At 51.5% G+C, this 19,176-nt stretch overlaps 1 protein-coding gene across 1 annotated transcript in view; it reads right to left on the bottom strand.

The window, feature by feature from the left end:
• Positions 1–16,117: 16,117 nt before the first annotated feature.
• The window catches only part of JADE2 (jade family PHD finger 2), a 78,014-nt gene continuing 74,955 nt past the window's right edge, over positions 16,118–19,176 (bottom strand). Inside the window, exon 12 of the mRNA XM_084268494.1 lies at positions 16,118–18,459. Coding sequence (XP_084124620.1) covers positions 17,582–18,459 — 878 coding nt within the window. The 3' untranslated portion in view covers positions 16,118–17,581. The remainder of the gene's footprint in view (positions 18,460–19,176) is intronic.

The following is a 19,176-nucleotide window of genomic DNA, read 5'->3' as shown; positions in this document are numbered from 1 at the left end:
CAAGAGCCAAATAAAAGCCTGAAACCCCAAATTCAGCTTGCTTCCCCCATGAAAATACGGTAGTACCCTTATTGTGTGGCTGGGCAGCTCTTTCGGCACTGAAGTGCTGGGGACTGTTGGCTAGAGATGGCTTTCTGATGGTTTTCCTGTTAGCTTTATAAAGGTAAGTGAAGGGCAGGAACAGAAAGGTATGAAAAACCTAAACCCTGCAAATCTCACCCCTGCAACCTACCTGCTGTTAGAGAAAACCAGGAATGTCCCCCACATCAAGCTCATCGTGGTCTGCAACCCGCTTCTGGGGGTAGGTGACAGAAAACAGCATTGCTGTAGATTTGGATGTTCTCTCTATCTTTCCCCACTGGCTTTCAAGTGATGTTCCTGCACTTCTCTCTGCCTCAGACCGTTGGGAAGTTTGAGCTGTGATTTATGTCCCCATAAGAAAGTGCAGCATCATATATTTAGGGTGAGGTGCTGGGTATCGTTCAGTCTTGACAACGGTGGGATTTAGAAGACAGAACACAGCCCAACTCAGCTGCTTTTGTTTTATTGATACCTATTCAGCAGCAGAAGGACACAGGGGAAATGACTGGGGTCCAGGTGCTTAGGAAAAGCAGGATCACCTCTTTCCTGTGTGCTGGTAAACCCTAAAGCCTTGGTTTCGCTCATGCAAAATTGATGGGTCCCTTGCACACTGGTGCTGTTTGCTGGGCAGGGGTGATGTGTGTCTGGGTGGTAGAGTCTACCTTCAAAACAGCTCCTTTTGACTGGGGTTTTCAAAAAACATACACAAATGGGATCTGTGTAAGAGCTTTGGGGAAGTGGATAATTTGCATGGAGCCTCCTTTCCCCCATGAATCCCTGTGTACAGAGCAGTTGTGTTTCCAGCCCTGTGGCAGGCTGGCATCTGGAAACTTGCTGTTTCCAGGTATTTCTGCACAGGCATTTAGCTGCTCATCTCCCCTCATGAGGTTTTTGTACTTGAATCACAGAATCATAGGGGTTGGAAGAGACCTCCAGAGCTCACCAGGTCCAACCCACCTGCCAGAGCAGGGTCCCTAGGACAGGGCACACAGGTCCGTGTCCAGATGGGTCTGGAATCTCTCCAGAGAAGGAGACTCCACACCCCCTGGGCAGCCTGTCCCAGGGCTCCCTCACCCTCACTGTGTAAAAGTTCTTCCACATGTTGGTGCTGGAACTCCCTGTGCTCCAACTTGCAGCCATTGCCCCTTGTCCTGTCTCCACAGAGCACTGAAAAGGGGCTGGCCATTTCCCCCTGCTTCCCATACTTAAGATATTTATAACCATTAGTAAGGTCCCCCGTTAGTCGTCTTCTCTCCAGGCTGAACAGTCCCAGCTCACTCAGCCTTTCCTCACAGGGGAGATGCTCCAGGCCCATCATCTCCATAGCCTCCTCTGGACTCTCTCCAGGAGATCCCTGTCTTTTTTAACCCAGGGAACCCAGAACTGGACACAATACTCCAGGTGGGGCCTGACCAGGGCAGAGCAGAGGGGGAGATTGAGCAGCAAGGCGATTACAAAAGCCAGCAGAATGATCACTCCAGGTTCAGGGATGGTTGGGAAGTAGGAACAAAATGAGGTTTAAATAGGATGAGTCAATGCAGGGATGAAGTGCCTATTTATTGGTAAATAAAGGCTGGCTGCCATTGCCTGCTTCGAAGCCCGTGTGCCCCTGAAGGGTTTGGAAAGTGATGATGCAAACTGGTGAGTCACAGGACAGAACAATAGTTGCTTCATGCAAAAATGACTCTGGATAAAAGAAAAACAGGTTTTTCAAGAAGCTGAAGCTTATGAGAGTAGAGAAAGGAATGAAACAATAGGGTGTCTTTAACCCTCTGTTGGTATCACATCTTTTTTGTGAAGATTCATGCAGTGGTCCTGGTGGATGCCTGAGGCCAGTGGGTTCAGCGCCTGCCTGTGTGCAGTTAGTGTCCCTCTTTTGACACCTGCATGCAGATAACCGGGGGAGGGGACACCCTAAATACCGTGTGTGTGAGCATTAAATATGATGCACATAACGGCATGAGATTGTGGTCATTTGTCTGCAGTGTTCTCCCTCTCCCCTTCCATTGGTCCCATGGAGTGAGGGCTCGGTCCAGCTCGTGGGCAGGATGCTCTCAGGGCTGGAGATGGCCCTGGGGCAGCGGGGCTGTGCATGGCTGGGGCTCCTGTCCCACATCTGCTGAAGAAACCAAAAATACCACCTGACTGCTCCCCTTAGCCTGCCACGGCCTGAACATGAGCTCCAAGCTCCATTAGGTATGATGAGATACAAATAGCGTGTCCTCTCCATTACAGATAACTCCGATTCCTCTGGTGAGGGTGGAATACATTGCTCCCTAATTTCTGTGGCCCTACAAAAGTCCATTGCAAGTATTCTGCAGAGTTTTACTGCAGAAATCCTCACCTTAGCCAGCTGAGCACAAATATCTACATTACAGCAGAACAATGAGGTAAAAACACCATAATCTGATTAATTCAAGGAAGACCATCCCCAAAAAAGCATATTTCCTTTCCTGTACTACAGGTATTCATGTGATGGGATGGAAATTCCCAATGCCCTCCCTCAGCTCTTGGTGTCCTGCACCTTGTTGAGTTTGTCTGAACTTTGGGGACTGCTTAGGTCTCTCCCAGGGTTGTTGGCATCTCCCCACCACTGATGGCTTTGATGTGGGGGGCCAAGTCTTCACCGCAGCTGGGCACACATCTGATGGGTTTTCCATCTCTGCTCTCTCTGTTTTCCATCCATAGGTGGCAGCAGGCTTTAAAATCTTTAACCTCTCCAGCGTTGATGTTTCTGAAGAGCTGGGGGAGCTGTGCAATGATCTCCAGAACTTTTGGCGAATAGGCTAAGAAGAATGAGTTATTTCCAAGGAACAAAACATCCTTGGCTGGATTGCTCTGTGAATGCAAACAGAAAGCCAAACTCGGTGGTGAGGGAGGGCAGGTGAACCCTTATTTTGAGCCCACACAGCCTAGCAAGAAGCGTTGATTTTTGTCTGCCAAGTGGCCCAGGAAAATTAAAGTAGTTAGTGGCTTCTTGCACAGGCTAAGCAGGCAGAGTCACGTTTGTGATGCAGATTTGAGCTGCTTTGCTCAGATTCACTTTTGTGTTTTCCCTACAGGCCTGCCTGTGGTTGGGGCCCTTCCCTTCCCTTCCCTTCCCTTCCCTTCCCTTCCCTTCCCTTCCCTTCCCTTCCCTTCCCTTCCCTTCCCTTCCCTTCCCTTCCCTTCCCTTCCCTTCCCTTCCCTTCCCTTCCCTTCCCTTCCCTCTGGTGGCATCGCCAAGCAAGCAGGGGACACAGGGAGAGCTCAGGGCAGGGCTGGCTGCTCCTGCTCCAGCAGCATGTGGAGAATGATCCGCTCCATTGCGATGATATAACGCAGCATCGCACCCCCCTGGGCAGCCTGTCCCAAGCTACCAGCCTGGGGACTTGATTTTCAAGTCGAACAGCTGTGAGAGGGGTGGTTCTGCATCTGCTGTAGCATAAAACGCTGATTTGAGGAGGATACAGGGGATTTGCCATGCAGGTGGTGGCTGTCCTTGGACCCAGGCTCCCCATGGTCCTGTCTGCCCGAGGTGGGAAGGTGGGGAAACCCTCTGTCTCCATCACTCTGCTGGTCCTGTTCAGGAGAGCTCCCAGTACCCAGGAATATCAGCAAACCCCAAAATCCACGCTACTCAAACCGCTGATGAATATCCTAGCTTCTTGGTAACCATCATACATCCTTGGAGCAGAGTTCAGAGGTTGGTCCCTGTCCCACAGCTGATGACACGTGGCAGGACTGTTAAGGATATGAGTAAAGGCCTCTGTCTCTTCATGTAGAATTGGAATTTTCAGCTTTAAATTCTACAAATACTGTTTTTCCTATAGGATATTTGATATACTCCTGCCTCTAAGGTAATCGTTTAAGGCTAAAAAACCCTTCCAGGTAGATGCTGATGCTGGCACCGGTGGGATGCTCAGTCATTAATGCCCCAAGAGCTTCTGCACCCATGGGCAGGAGCAGTGTAAGGAGATGCTCTTTCATCTGGTGGCTTCACCGTGGTTTTGCTTTTTGGTGGCTGTTGATGCCACCCACCCTTGTTTCACCGGGTTGTTTTCTTTCCTCTCAGCAAGAGCGGCGTAGGAAACGTTACAGCAGGTGTCAGGGCATGTTTGTGCTCTAAAGGCATTTCACGTTGTGGTTCACATCTGTGCTGGGAAAGCCAGGGTGAGATACTGCAGGTTGTTGGGGGAAATTTACAGTTTAAGCGTGGCACTTAATGGAAACCCCTTCTGCTGGCACTGGGTTATTCCTGGGCTCCGTCTGTGCCTGCTGCTCCAGCACCCTGAGTGCCTGCAATTACTTCCAGAAGTTCAGCTCCTTTTGGAAAGCACCCATTACCCCCACCCTGGCTCGAGCTGTCCACAGATTTAATCAGAAAAAGACCTCAAAGTGCTTTTTGGGGTGGGGGGGACAGCTGCTAGGCGGCTGGAAGGGGTGCTCCTTCTCCCATCAGGTGGGTTATGCTCAGTCTAGGCGCCATCTTTAGCCCTACAGCTGCTTTATATCTATTCCTACGATTTCTCTGCATAAACCACATAGGTAAGAGGGTTTGTGCTGCAGATTTCGGTGCCCTCCCACCCTTCCCCTGCGGTCTGCTGCATCGCTCACTGAATGCTGGTTAATGTGGTGCTCGATAACAGTGCTGATGCTGGGAGCTGCGGCGGAGCTGCCCCTCCACGTGTGTGCCAGGCACCACGGTTGGGATGGTTCCTTCAGCTGCTCTTGGGCTATCCCAGGGGGATGAAGATGCTCTGTGGATGCTCGGTGCAACCTCCCAACAGCTTCAAGCAGCAGTGCTGTGCTGCCAAAAGATGCTTCCCCTGGTGCTGGGGTGTCTGCCTGGAGGTGGCAGTGCCCAGGCTGCAGCATGCACCAGCATGATGTTCCTTAGGACAGACCCTGAGCCCGGTTTAATGATGCTCAAAGGCATCGACCAATATGTCTGGACTTGAGGCCATAATGGTGCAATTCAGCTTCCCCAGATCAAGGCAGGAGAGGTGACTGTTACCAAAGGTTGTGTCACACTGGTCTTCAAGGCATCAGCAAACCAGATGCAGCATCTGAGGTGCTGGAGGGAGAGGGAGGGTCCTGGGATAACAGGGGGTTGGTCAGGGATCCTGTCACTGATGCTCAGCAGCACCAGCCTTGCTGCAGCCGAGGGACCCAGCCCATGACCTCATCCAGGGCCTCATATTCCTGCAGAAAAGAGCAATTCCTCCCCTGCTGCTGCCCCCTGAGCTGCTCCTCAGACCTGCAGCTCTCTGGATTGCTCCCCCCACCCCAGGGGTGGCTGGAATGGGCTGGGGCAAACGCTACCTGCTGTGTTGGGTTTTTTTCTGAGGGTTTTATTTATTTATGGATTTATTCTGCCAGGTCCAGCCTGGGTCCCACCTCTTGGCCTGCTGGGGAGTGAGCTACCAGGAGGGACTCACGGGGACAACCTGGAGCAGAGACGGCTCTGGCATGGTCTGCGACCCAATTCCTGCCTGAGGGCCTGGGGAGCCACTTCACCATCAAATTAAACTTGAGAAGCCCTGAGGTAATTGTGGTAACATCTTCACACCACTTTCAACATTAAGCAAAGAGCACTGAACACGCAGAAGCTGAGGGTCCTCAGGCACGTTGTACCTCCAGGGGTCCCCATCCCTGTCCCCCATCCCTGTCCCCCATCCTCTTCCTCCATCCCCACTGTTTGGGGTTGGAAAAGCAGCTTTGCTGCCAGCACAGCGTGTGTACAGCAGCGAGGGGAAGCTCAGAGCAAAGCCCCCCCTTTCACCACCATCAGACCCAACACAAACTGCTTGGAGAGCTGCGTGGAACTCGGGGAAGGGGGGGGGATGGGGACAGAAGCCCTGGGGTTGCTTTCTGAAGCCAGCTGGCTCAGATCAACCACAAAATTTAAAAAAAAAGACCAAAGAAAAGCACCTTCTGCAGAGCAGCAGCATCCTCTCGAGCAGGGCTGGTGGCTGCCGAAAGCGGTGACGGCGGAGGGAGGGAGGGAGGAAGGAAGGAGGGGGCCGGGCGCTGCTGCTGGGAAGCCAAACAGGCTCATTTTGGCTGGCTGGCTTCAGCGGCGTGTGGGCAGAGCGCTGGGATGCCTGTCTGGGGCTGACACGGCTGCGTGGCGCGGAGATGACTCATGCGTTTTGTGGGGAAGCTGAAGCTCTCGGCGTCGCCCGGCGATGCCTTTCCCCCTCCTCCCTCCCCTTCTGCGGATGAAGGTGCCAAAACTGCACCGAGGGGACGCGACGGCCCTGGGGAGGGAAAGGCCGTGGCTGAGCCCCAGCTGCTCAGGCAGTACCGCGGGCTCCTCATCTCCCTTAGGAAGGAGAGGATGTTCCCTGCCTGCATAATTGTATGTGCGGGAACCGGACCACCCCCCTGTCCTGCTGAGCTGCACCGAGCTGCGTCAGGGCTCAGCTGCTCACGTAAAGCCGTTGGGGAGCTGGGGGCAGGAGTTAGAGGAGAGACCTGGGGCTGGATCAGCCACAGTGGTGTTTCACTCCGGGCTTTTCCGTTTGGGTGACGTTTCATGGTGTCACAGAATGAAGAGCAAATTAACCTGCAGGAGCCTCTCAGTTCCCTGCTCAGACTGGGGCTGGGACCATCCTAAGAGGGACAGCAGCACCCACGGGTGACCGGGCTCAGGGGCAGAGGGGACTGTTGGAGGTCCCAGGCAGAGAGCTGGCATCAGCCCCTGCGGCCTCCCCACTGCCTCCTGGGTGTGTGTTTGAGCCTCCTCCAGGTTTCGGTGGTTTAGGCTCCCTCCTCCCCCCACCCTAAGTTTTGTTCTGACTTTCGGGTTGGGATGAGTCAAAATCTCAGAGCAAAATATAGATGAACCTGCTGTCTGCAGCCGGGTTCCTGCTCGTACCGGCTCAAGGGGGCATCCTTGGGCTGACCCCATTTCCAGCAAATCCCTTTCACTGGAACATACAGGAACCAAAATGAGTTTGTAAATGCAGGATGAGTTCGCTGCTGCCAGCATCCCACCCCATCTCCTCCAGCATCCCACCCCATCTCCTCCAGAATCCCATCCCATCTCCTCCAGCAGGCAGCAAATGCTACCTCCAGTCTGGGAAACCAGCCCAACCCCAAATTTTGTGAGGGTCCAAGTGCTTCTCCTGCTGATTAGAGGGAAGCACTGCCCTTGGGCTCGCTTGGCCATGTGTTCGTTAGTGTAAGGTAATTGCTGGAGCAGGCAGCGTTGTCTGCTTAATTGTAAGAGATGGGAATCCTTAGCTATGCCAAAGATTTTATGGAAGTATAAAAAGAAGCCAGCGAGCAGCCTCATAAGCTGGTAAATGGCATCCTACGTGTCCCATTAGAAAGCAGAGAGTTACTCCAAGGTTAATATTTCATTCGGGAAATAAAGCTGCTCTATGTGCAGTCCATAAAAGCAGCCAGGCCCAAGGCACTCCCTGAAGATTAACAGTCCCCAGGCACCAGGATTTTGGGTAGGAATATAAAAGAGTCTGTGTTGCAATTAATACAACGGACACCAGCACTGCATCCCTCTGTCCTGGAGGAGCCAGGCTTGGCTTATGGTGCAGATGGGGTTATTGTGGTGCAGATGGGGTTATCACTGGTGCTGAGCTATCCCAAGGGTGAGATGCTGTCCTGCTGGGCATGCTGGTCTCTTCCCTCTGATCCCAGGAAGGAAAGAAGAGCTGCTGGCAGAGACCAGCATCGTCAAGGATGAACAAAAAACCAGAGAGGAAATAACAGGGTGAGAAAAAAACTAAATCTATTGATTTATCCAGGCCAAAGATTGTTCCAGCACCTTGTCCAGGAGCTGGTTTTGTTTTGCTGACTATGGGGGCATCGGGTGGTGTGAAAGCATCCGTCCCACCCCGGGGCTTCCTGCTGCTGCTGCTGCACACCCTGTTCCCAGCCGCAAGAAGCCTGTTGGTGAAGTTTGCAGCCTTCAGAAGCACATTTCGGTTTGTTCTTAAGGTGCCTTAGCCCAAATTTGCCTTCTCTTTGCAGACGGGCAGAGAAAACCACCGTGAGAGCCAGGCGGTTTACCGGTACTCTCCAGTTATTTACCACCAAACCCAAGTGACGCCTTGAAGCAGAGCTGCACAAGGGACCTGTCCACACAGACCTTTCCTGATGGTTTGGTATCCCGTGCCTGGCATTTCACCAGCTCTTTTCCAGCTGAAACATTGCCAAGACACCGAGGGGAGGTGGGCAGGGAGGGCTAGAGCATCAAACCTTTTTTTACACCCCCTCCCTTGGCAACACACGCTGACATTTTCCATCCCTCTGTTGCATCCTGATGCTGTGAAGGTGATAACCCTGGAATGTCACAGCTGCAGATGTGTGTCACACAGGTAAGATGGTGTGGTTAATTAAGGGATCACTCAGAGTCTAAATATTAGGTAAAAGACAACGAGATCCGCAAGAACAACGTGGTGTTCCTGCTCAACCTGGGAAGCTTTGAAAGACCAGAGGTAAATAAACTAATTTAACCACATTGTTAAAGAGCTGAAAGGTACATGGAGCTGGAGCTCAGTGTGACCAGGCTCGGAGAGGAGATCATCCCTCAGAGCAGATCTCTGCTCCTTGCTTTGCTCCAAGCAGCATTCAGAGAGCTGCTCAGCAAAGAAGGTTTGTAAGGATGGGCTGAACAAGTGACTTCTTCATAGGGAAGATCCTTGTCAGGCTCTTGCAGACCCCCATGAGGCACCTGGTGGGGTGTCAGGTTTGCATCGTTGCTGGTTGCTGCTCCCTGTGCTGCTCAGGGGCTTTTCCCCAGCACCTCCCCAGAGCATCTCCTTCTTCTTCCCTGGGGAAAGTGATGGCTGAAGCAGCCACCTCCCGCTCGGCTCTTGCTGGGCACCACAGGAACACTTCATGCTCTGAAGAGTTTTTCATTTTACCTACAACCACTGTGTGATGCTGAGAATAATCTGTCAGCACTGCAGTCGGGTCTCTTCCCAAGCCTGAGGGTGTCTTCAAGGGATAATTACATCCAGTTCCCACTGCAACACGTGCAGGTTGCCGGTCACTTTGCCTGTAGGGAACTGGATGGAAACACCTTTGCCAAGGACTCCCCACCAGAGCTGCTGCCCCTGCGGTGCCCAGGAGGACCAGCTCCTCTGAGCTTCAAAGCTCAGGTCATGTTTTCCAGCCACAGAAGACAGCTGGGGGCTGGGGGCGGCTGTGACACCTCCCTTGGTGTCAGATGGGGCAGTTACTTCACCCTCAGCGCTCGGGGTGGAAACTCTTGCACACGCGCGGCAGGCGGGGTGTGGAGAGGCGGCTGCGGTTGCTGGTGCTGTGCGGGAGGCACGGCCGGTCTCGGCTCACTCTCGCCTCTGGTTGTGCCGGACCGTGCCCACACCGCCCCCAGCCCGTTCTCCCAGTGCTGCTTCCTCCCGGTGTAGTTACACGAAGCAGTTTTCTGTTGCGTGGAGCGAGACCATGTTCTAGCACACGCTGGGGAGATGCTTGCAGGCTTCAGGTCAGAGGAGTGACCAAAGCCCTCACAGCTGGGCACACATCTGGCTCTTGCCATGCAGATAAATGCTGGCCTGACTGTTTACTTTGATAACCCTGCACCTCAGAAAGCCTAAAAAACCACCCATGGGTGCTTTTCCCTGGTGCAGAGGAGATGATGCTTGGGGTAGGGGGGATGTGCTGTCCCCATCCCACCTCTGGCTGTGCAGCGATGCTGCCTGGCTCTCTGCACTGCTCCAGAAGGTTCTCTCTGCATGGTGGGTTTAAAATCAGATTGGGTTCAGCTTATTCCCTATGAGTCTCCAAAAGAGGGGCACCTGATGTCTCTGGGTGTCAGGGACTCCTGTGTCCCCCCGCCTGGTACCTGGCTCACGCTGTCTTTGGGAATGTGTGGCACATGGATGGGCATCCTTGTGCTATGTTTTATCCCCCAAACAGTCATTTTAAAGCTGGAGCCATGAAAATTGCTGATTTCCCTCTTTTAGAAAGGCTTTATTGATCCTGCCTGCTTATTAAGGGCAGGAATTTCTCCCCCGCTTGCCAGGCCCTGCATGCAGCAGGAGGGTTATTTGTGGTATCCCGTACAACAAACACCTATTTTTAGCTGCCTGTTCTTGGAAGGGGTTTCAGCACCCTGTTTTCCACAGGAAACTCTCTTGCAGGATGCCTGGAGCTGCTTGTAGTGCTGCACAGGGTGATGTTTGGATGGAGACAGAGAATCTGCCAGGTCCAGACCCTTGCAGGTGGCTGGTGTCCTGCTCTGATAGCAGCAGCATCCCAAAAACATCCCCACAGCATCTCCCTCCTGGGAGTCATTTTCCCAGGAGTTATGGCTGCAGATGTGTTATTTTGCTTTTTGACCTGCCTGCCTCCCAGGAAAAGCTCCATTTCATTGATCCAACCATTTCAAGCTCATTGCAGGGCTGCTAATGACCAAGCTGTAACAGCAATATTTTAACCTCCACGTTCTCTCCCAGTGTTTGATGTTATAAAGTACCACTCACAATATAAGCACAGGCAGTCAATTATTTTAATCTTCATTACATCTGAATGTAGAGCAGCCAGTCCTCAGCAAAACCACTGCACCTGCTACTCAGCAGAGTGGGGCTGGCTGGGAAATGCCGTCCCACCGCCTTGGGAAACTCCATCCCACTGCTTTGGGATCCTCCATCCCACCCCTGCACACGGCAGCAGAGCTCACACACCCCCAGGCTCATTTCCCAGGGCAGCCACAGCACAAACACCACCCCCAGCATCCGACTCCTGACACTGGAAGGGGGGGTGTGTGTTCCTCCTACCCTCTTCTAGTTCCCCAGAGAATCGGTTGCTGTTTGTGTGATTTACACCCCTGTGCAGACAGGGTGTGGGATCAGTGCCTGTGGCTGCCTCTTGCAGGTGATGGACAGATGTGAGCAAGGCTGTGGGCTCACCCTGTGCTCCCTCAAACACTCAGCTGGGGGCCTCTCCCCACCACGACTCTGTGGATACTCTCTGGAGTATGGGGCTATCATGGGAGAACATGAGGAGTTAGAAGGGACCTCAGAAGCTCACCTATCCCAACCCCCTGCCAAAGCAGGATCACCCAGACTAAATCCCACAGGAAGGTGTCCAGGTGGGTGTGAATGTCTCCTCCTCTGGAGAGAAGACTTCTAAGTCTCTTTTGAGGTCCTTTCTAACTCCTAATGTACTGTGATTCTGTGATGGGAGCAGGAGGAGCCTCCTACAAGCAGATCCAGCCCTGTCTCATCCCTACTACTTCCCCATGTTAATCCCTGGGGGAAAAAATCTTCCTGGTTAATCCCCTCACCCATGTTACACGAGTCTTATTTTTAACTTCTGCATCAAATGAACGTGGGATGAGTTTGTTAAGTGGAGTTTGGGATGGGCAAGCTGTGAAACCTGTCTAATCCAGGACCTTTCCCTTGGTTTGTGGGTTACTCATAGGTTTGCTTATTTTTTAAAGGTTTATTATTATTGTTATTATTATTAATCTGTTGCAATCACAGCAGATTCATTTCACAGCCCTACATGGAAATCCAGGACCAAGGAACTATTTTTAGCCCAGGAAATGTCTCCCTTAAATGTCTTAACTTTGTAAGAGTAAATATTAACTACAAGCTCGTCACGTTAGAGGCGTTCAGGCAGAAGTACAGCAGCAGCAGGGTTTGTACTGGTTAGGGGAAATGATGTTATGCCACCAGCACTTAATCAAAGACAATAAACCGAGGTCTTACTGCAATTCTTTCAGGGGAAGTTGAAGGGAAATGAATTCATTTCACATCCGTTGATGGTGATTTACTGACACTGGGGCGTATTTGCCCCATTAGCGTTTATGGTGGCACTTGCAATCCTTATGCAGAGCATATAGGGGAGAGCCTAACATTTATGTTGCAATTAAACCAAAATGATCCTTCTCCTGCTCGCTCCCGATCGAGGCATTTGGCACCATCTGTGGTGAGGGCACCATAGGCAACCTCCAAGCAGGCATCCCAGGGAAACCCTTTGTGCTGATAAAGGTGTGTTTTTGAGTAAGAAAGGGTTTTGTAGCTTTATTGGGGAAATATTTCTCAGGCTGGGCTGTTGGAGAAGGATGTCACAGTGCTGCTGGCGGAGCTGCAGTGCCTTGGGGCTGGCTCTCCCTGCCTCTCCCAGGGGCATTGCTGGGACTTGGGGGTGAGGAGCCAAACCAAAGGGGTTTTCCCAAATCTGGCCTCATTCCCTGCCTTATGAACTCAAACTGCAGTATCTCCCTGCCTAGAACAAGTGAAAAACTTACCTAAAGAAGACTTGCACTTGCTCTGGACAGATGGGTTCATGCATGATGCTGAGGGCATCGTGCCTGGGCTGTGTGGACCAGCCAGGAGTTTGAGTTCATTACTGGGGTGCCCGGGGCCTGCAAGCAGCAGCACAGCCCGGTAATAAAATCCTCAGTTCACAATAAACCCATCCTTTGCCTTATCATTAACAGCAAAATAAAAGCCTGTGGTAGTTTAAAGGTGGAATTCCCCCTCTCCTTCCCCCACCTCCCAGAAGGCCCATCTCAGATTGATGGGTTTAGCACGGTCCTCACTGTGCACCGCCATTTCCCTGATTAATCGCTGTGGTAATGAAGTGAACAAAGTGTGTCCATTAAATCTCCTGGTTTCCTTCAGCAGCCTGGGCACCCGGGTTAATCTTAGAGGGAAAAGGATACAAACATTCCAAGAAACACTGAAAAGCCGAGACAGAAAAGCCAATGGTCACCGATTCAGAGAGTCACAGAGCTGTAGGGGTTGGAAGGGACCTCCAGAGCCCATGGGGTCCAACCCCCTGCCAAAGCAGGGTCCCTAGGACAGGGCACACAGGTCAGCATTCAGAAGGGACTGGAATCTCTCCAGAGAAGGAGACTCCACACCCCCTGGGCAGCCTGTCCCAGGGCTCCTTCACCCTCACTGGGAAGTTCTTCCCCAGATTGGTGTGGAACTCCCTGTGCTCCAACTTGAGGCCATTGCCCCTTGTCCTGTCCCCACAGACACTGAGAAGGGGCTGCCCATGTCCCCCTGTGTCCCACCCTTCGGCTATTGATACCCATTGATCAGATCCCCTCTCAGGCATCTTTTCTCCAGGCTGAACAGTTCCAGCTCACTCAGCCTTTCCTCACAGGGGAGATGCTCCAGGTCCTTCACCGTCTCCATAGCCTCCTCTGGACTCTCTCCAGGAGATCCCTGTCTTTTTTATCCCAGGGAGCCCAGAACTGGACAGAACACTCCAGGTGGGGCCTGACCAGGGCAGAGCAGAGAGGGAGGATCCCCTCCTTTGACCTGCTGGCAAAAAAATCTCTGTGAGAAAGGTTGTTACCTTGGACTACAAAAACTGGGGACTTGGTGAGCATCCTCTGACTTGGGCTCTCCCCTCCAGTACCAACAACCTGTCTCCAGCCATGCTCCCCACTGAGCTCTGGCAATGGGAATGAAACACAATGGATGCTGGGAATGCAGTGGGAAGTCAGAAATTGGGAACTTGGATATTGGCTTTTCATGGGCAGGCAGCAGCTGCATCAGCTGGGACAGACCAGCTCCGCGTCCTCACACACAAGAGCTGCATCCCTTGGGATGCTCCATGGACCCCTCTGCTAAACCTGCTCTGCTCACTACACCGACACGGAGGAACACAGAAAACACTGCTTTATTGACTGCATTTGCCAACACATTGAGGAATGCAAAGGGGTTCGTTGGGTTGGTTTTTTTCCATAAGCAATGGGCCATGGTCCCAATGTGTATTAAAGCATACACTGTATCTAAACAGGATGAAAATAATGGCAGACAGAGCTATTCCAAGGCAACACAAATAGCATGCATAATACAGTCTCACACAGAACGAGTTTGATAACATTATATTGCTTTAAGGATTAACTAACATGGAAAATGTACAAAAAGGAGAAATAGGTTTTTGCATTAATGAAAAATACATTTTTTTCTTCTCTACAAAGGAATTTCTAATACAAGAAAATAAATATTGCAACATAAGCCAAAAATAATTTAAAATTGCTCTTTTCAATATATTTTCAATATTTCTCTTTTATATTAACAAATGGCACATCACGTTCTTTGAAACAAAGAAAACAGAAGGGTTTCTCCTCCTGTGACATTCATATCGTTTCCTGTAACTGATGTGAAGTGGGTCTGTTTTGTATGTGGAATGGTGCAAACTGGGGGGGGCAGGGGGGAGGGATTCCCTTAAAGAACAACCAAACCTCACACCCTGTCCTGCAGCAGCAGCATCTTCCTGCTGGTGGCTGCATCCCGCATCTGGCTCTCACCTCCCTGCTCCGTCCTGCACCCCACTTTGGGGTGAGCTCTGTGGGACAGCAGGCATCCAAACCCCTTTTTAAATTAAAAAAAAAGGAAAAAAAAAAAAAAGAAAAAGAACCCAAAAGCTTTAACAAATGGGTGTGGGGAGGATGGGTGTGTGGAGCTGGAGCTGTCCTTGAGAAACTCCTGCAGCCATCGGGCTGGGGTTGGTGTTGGGGCTGTTGGTGAGCAGGGCAGGATGCTATTTGCGTCCTCATCTCTGCTTCTCCAAGGAAACAGGCGTTCTGACAGTGCAAATGTCAATTCCTGCAGTTTATACGGCTTAAAAGACAACATTTCTCTACTAAAATAGACCCTTATATTTGTTTTATTTTTTTCTTTCTATTCATCTCAAAATACATTTACAGTAACATCAAAAATATTTGTGCATTTTTCTCTCTCCTGAACACCAGGCTCCCCTGCCCTGAGGCGAGGTGATGGCAAGGACAACATCAGGCAGGGGATGCACCCGGGTGGCTGCAGCCATCCTCCTGCGGTCCAGCCCTTGCTCAGCCCACGACAGCCCCTTTCCTCCTCTCTATTCCCCCTGCCCCGTTCCTTTCCCTGGATCTGACATGCCCCACAATTCCCCCTTAGCTCCCCCCCCCCCCCCGTAATACCATCTCCCAATGGCGAAACACGGTGCCCGATGTTCTGGGAGCATCTCAAACTGGTTTATTGCCTGGTGCTGGTGGCTGGGTTGGTTGTTCTTTAAAGTCTTCCCCCCTCCCTTTTTGCTTTCCTGTACTGAGAAGACAAAGTAGTGCAGAAGCTGATGAATGGAGCTGTGTACAGTGAAGTTTGTGGATTGCTTTTCTTGTTTAACCATAATTGAAGTGAAGCACACGGAAGCAAGATTCATTAAAAGGCAGCATATTGATTATTGTTATGACTCTTATACTAGGATACTGTAGCTAAAGCTAGCAAGCCTGATAAGATAAACTAAGTCCTATTTACTGTATTTAACATTATCTGAACGTACTGAGCCTTAATTAATGAGCAGATTTTCATTTCCAACCTCGATGGATTACGCTAATTTATAACAAAGGTGGTTCCCATTGTGTTGATTGGATTTTTTGATTGGTGGGGGTTGCTGGGTTTTTTTTTTCCCCACTAATAACTTGTGTAACATTTTTTCCCATCAGAGGAAAGATTCCTCCCAGGCACAGTCAGTCTCAGCTGGGTTAGTGCCGGGCTTAGCTAGGGCTGGGTCTGCGCACTCAGCATCCAACCCGAAGCCCGCAGGGCTCCCCATGCCTGGGATGAGTTAGGCTGTGTCATCGCTTATCTTTGCTGTGAGTTTTTTATAGCGATACTAAGGACTTTGGAAGGCTGATAAAAGATGATCTACTCTAAAACATCGATTGAAGGAGTCTCAGAGCCTGAAAAAGCAAGCTCACAGTGAAATGAGCAAAAAGCACTGGAAATCAAAACGGCAGGATGCGGTCTGGGAGCAGCAGCATCCCTCGGAGCAAGCTTGGAACCTGACGCCGCAGCGGTGTGGTATGAGTGTGTCTCTAGTCCTTTGTTGCTAAATAACTTCCAATTTATTGGTTGCTTGTTAAATCCATAACGACAAGTTTCTGGTTTCTGGCTGTGCTGCTTGACTGTCAAAATATTCTTTGGCATCCACAAAAATTATTGGACCGATTGGTTTGAGAATTGCAAGGTTTTGGGCTTGGTTTTTTGTTTGGTGATGGGTTTAACCGGTTTGCAGAAGTGTCCCAGGTTTGGTGGTGTTTTGTGGTTTGGTGTTTTGTGGTTTGGTTTTGTTTTTTTTTTTTTTTTTTTTAAGTTTTTTTTTTTAAACATTTTTTATTTTTAAAAAACAACAACAACAAAAGTTTCAGTGAATTCCTTTTTTTTTTGTTTTTTTGTTTTTGTTTTTTTTTTGTTCCCTGAGCTCACACTGGGGTCACTCCAATAAAACACGTAGCACGACTTAACTGTGACCTTTGAAGCCAAAACCGAAGTAATGGTGCAATTAAGTGCAAACATGGAAATTCGCCTGACTTGTAGGTAACATGGGCTCTTAAACAACATTTAAGGCTTATTGGGGACGTTTTATGCATTAAATTATTGTAATATTTATAATGTCAGCTTCTGTGAATCACCCTCCCACAACGAGTCAACAGCTTGTAACCAGGATTTAAGGAATAATCATAATAAAAAGAAAAGGATGGGGAGGAATAAATTCACCATTTCCACTGTAGCGTTTAGTAGGAAAACAAAATGGTGAAGGCAAGCGTTTCCATTCCCCCCCCACTCCCTCCAGTGAGGGTACATTTGGCCTCGGGGCCAAGCGTTTTCCTTGTGCAAAGGGGATTTCAAATGTGTCGCCCCAGCAGGGTGGGACCCCGGCAGCCATCGGAGAGAAGCACAGGCAGAAGAACTTTGCTCAACCAGCTCCGACTCCCCACCGTGTTTTTAAAGGATGGGGTGGTGTTTTTTATTTCTCCTCCATCCTGCCTCACGTTTCCATCTTCCAGCTTGCTACCAGCCCATCAATTCACCTGAGTAAATCAGTTTTCCTAACGACCTCGGCCGCACGGGGCAGAGATGGGGAGAAATTTTGCATCCTGGTCCCTGGACGGATCCTGACCAGATGGAACAGCGAGGGGGGGTGGGGAAATAATAACCAAGGGTTGTTGGTTTTGTTTGTTTTTTCCCTAAAATAGAAACATAACATTGCTCTCTTCCACCCCAAGCGCTTTCCTCCAACGAGCCTTTTGTGCTTTAGTCATGATTTATTTTAGTATCACTTATTTTGCTTCCTCCCATCCGCGCAGGCAGGTACTGCCCCTCCCACAGCCGGCTGCTACCGTACCCTCTGCTCGCTCCCTGGTCTGGGGGCAACCGTCCCAAGGCAGAAACCTGCCCCTCGTTAAATAATGCCCGTTAATTAAACTGCAGAAAGCACGGGTATCAGCACCCTCCACCCTCTCTTGGCACCATCCATCCTGCCGGGTGCCGCCGGCTCACGTTCCTGGGAAGTGGGGTCCGGCGGGGAGCTGGGGAAGGGACCACTACTGTCACGGTCATCGATGTCGGTGAAGCTGAAGCTGTATCTCAGGCGTAGAGAGAAGAGAAAGACAACAGTGCCGAGTTTCCAACTATATACACATATTAAAAATCCCCCTTGCTAGACCAGGCAGAAATTGGACATGGCAGTTGTAACTGGGTTTGAGGCCCCGTCGAGCCGGCACGGTCAGGAGGAGTTAGGATGCCAGGATGCTCATCCTGACGATGTCCTCGCCGGCTGCATCCAGCTGGCCCCGCTGCGCCCTGCCGCCGCGGGACTCCCCGTCTGAGTCGCTCATCTCTGCGTCGGAGAAGTAGCCGTCCGTCTCGGCGTCGAAGCGACGCAAGGGAGCTCCGCCAGCGCCGTCGGGCTTGGGGGGCTGCGACCGCCGAGTCCCTCGGCTCTCCTTTGGTAATTTGAACCGCACGACGGTTTTGGGGCTACCTACGGAGTCAGGCACTTTGGCCGCAGGGCTGGGCTCCGGCTGAGCGCAGCGCGGCGTCTCCTCCTCCTCCTCCTCTTCCTCCTCCTCCTCTTTGCCGATGCAGCCCCTCGCCCCGGCTGGGGGGTGAGGCTCGCCGGCTTTGGGGATGGAGCCCTTCCTGGCTGCCTTTCTCGCCTCGCCTGTCCCTTTGCGCTCGGCGGGAAGCTTTGCTGTTGTCCCTTTCTCCGACTTGCTCGGTTTGGAATCGGGAGCGAAGGGCTTGGTGGCATCATCCGACAAGTCGCTGGCGTTGTTAGTCCAGGGCTCCGAGCTCTCTGGGTGGCTCCCACCCACGGCAGGGGGGCTGCTCCTGGGCAGCTTTTTCTTAGTGTTCGTTCTCGTTTTGCTCTTCACTTTCTTTGTGGCCTCGCTCTGCTTGAACGGGGACCTGAGGGAATGGTCCATCATGAAGCTCAGCAAGGTCTCCTCGTCCTGGAGGAGCTCCTCGGAGAGGCCGGGGGTGCTGTCCTCGTGGTGGGCGTTGTTGAGGGACCACTCGCTCATCGCCATGTTCTCGGCCGTGATCTGGACCGACTGCGCCAACCAGCTGTTGAAGAAGGTCCCGTCGATGGGGAAGGAGGTTGATAAGCCTGGGAAGAAAAACAACAAGTGGAAGATTGCCTCAGGAGCCAGAAACAGCCACAATGCCCTTTGGCAGCTGCGAAATGAACTGGTGTGAGATCTGTGGGCAAAGGAGGGGAGGGGGGGCAAGTCTGGGAACATCTGCAAATACCCAAGAGGAGGAGCAGAGATGGAATGGAAAAAGCTGAAAAACTCCCTGATAATTATGTCTGAGAGCAAGGGTGAGCATTATGGGCTGGGCTGGCTCCAATGAGCAACTGGAAAGGCACATACCTACCCAAGCACACCCACTCTTAACCCCCACACAGCAGAAACCCCATGGGGGCTCCACTTTGGAGCTGGTCTTCTGGATGGAGGAAGAATATCTTTGATTTCAGGTGAGAGCTTTCCTTTGAAAGCAGCCAGTCTAGCCACAGGAAAGCAGCCAGTCTAGCCACAGAAGATGGAAACTGCAACTCAGGTCCATGGTGTTTGCTTGTCTCAATTACAGCTTCACATCACCCTGCCCTGTGAGCAGTGACACAGACTGTCACCCCTCTGTGCTGTGTGGATGAGCAGCCACCATAGAGGGACAACTGAAACACCCTGAGCAATGCCAGGGCTGCTCAAGGGCAGGACTAGGGAGGTCCATCCAGCTGGAAGTGCCACCACTGAGGTGGCCATTCCACACCTCTCGGCAGGTCACCTCCCAGTGCAGGGGAAGGGAAGCAGGAGCAGGGACGAGT

The sequence above is a fragment of the Gallinula chloropus genome, assembly GCF_964237585.1.
Source record: "Gallinula chloropus genome assembly, chromosome: 10".
NCBI lineage: Eukaryota > Metazoa > Chordata > Aves > Gruiformes > Rallidae > Gallinula > Gallinula chloropus.
The sequence above is the reverse complement of the archived record's forward strand: the minus strand, read 5'-3'. Positions and strand labels throughout refer to the sequence as shown.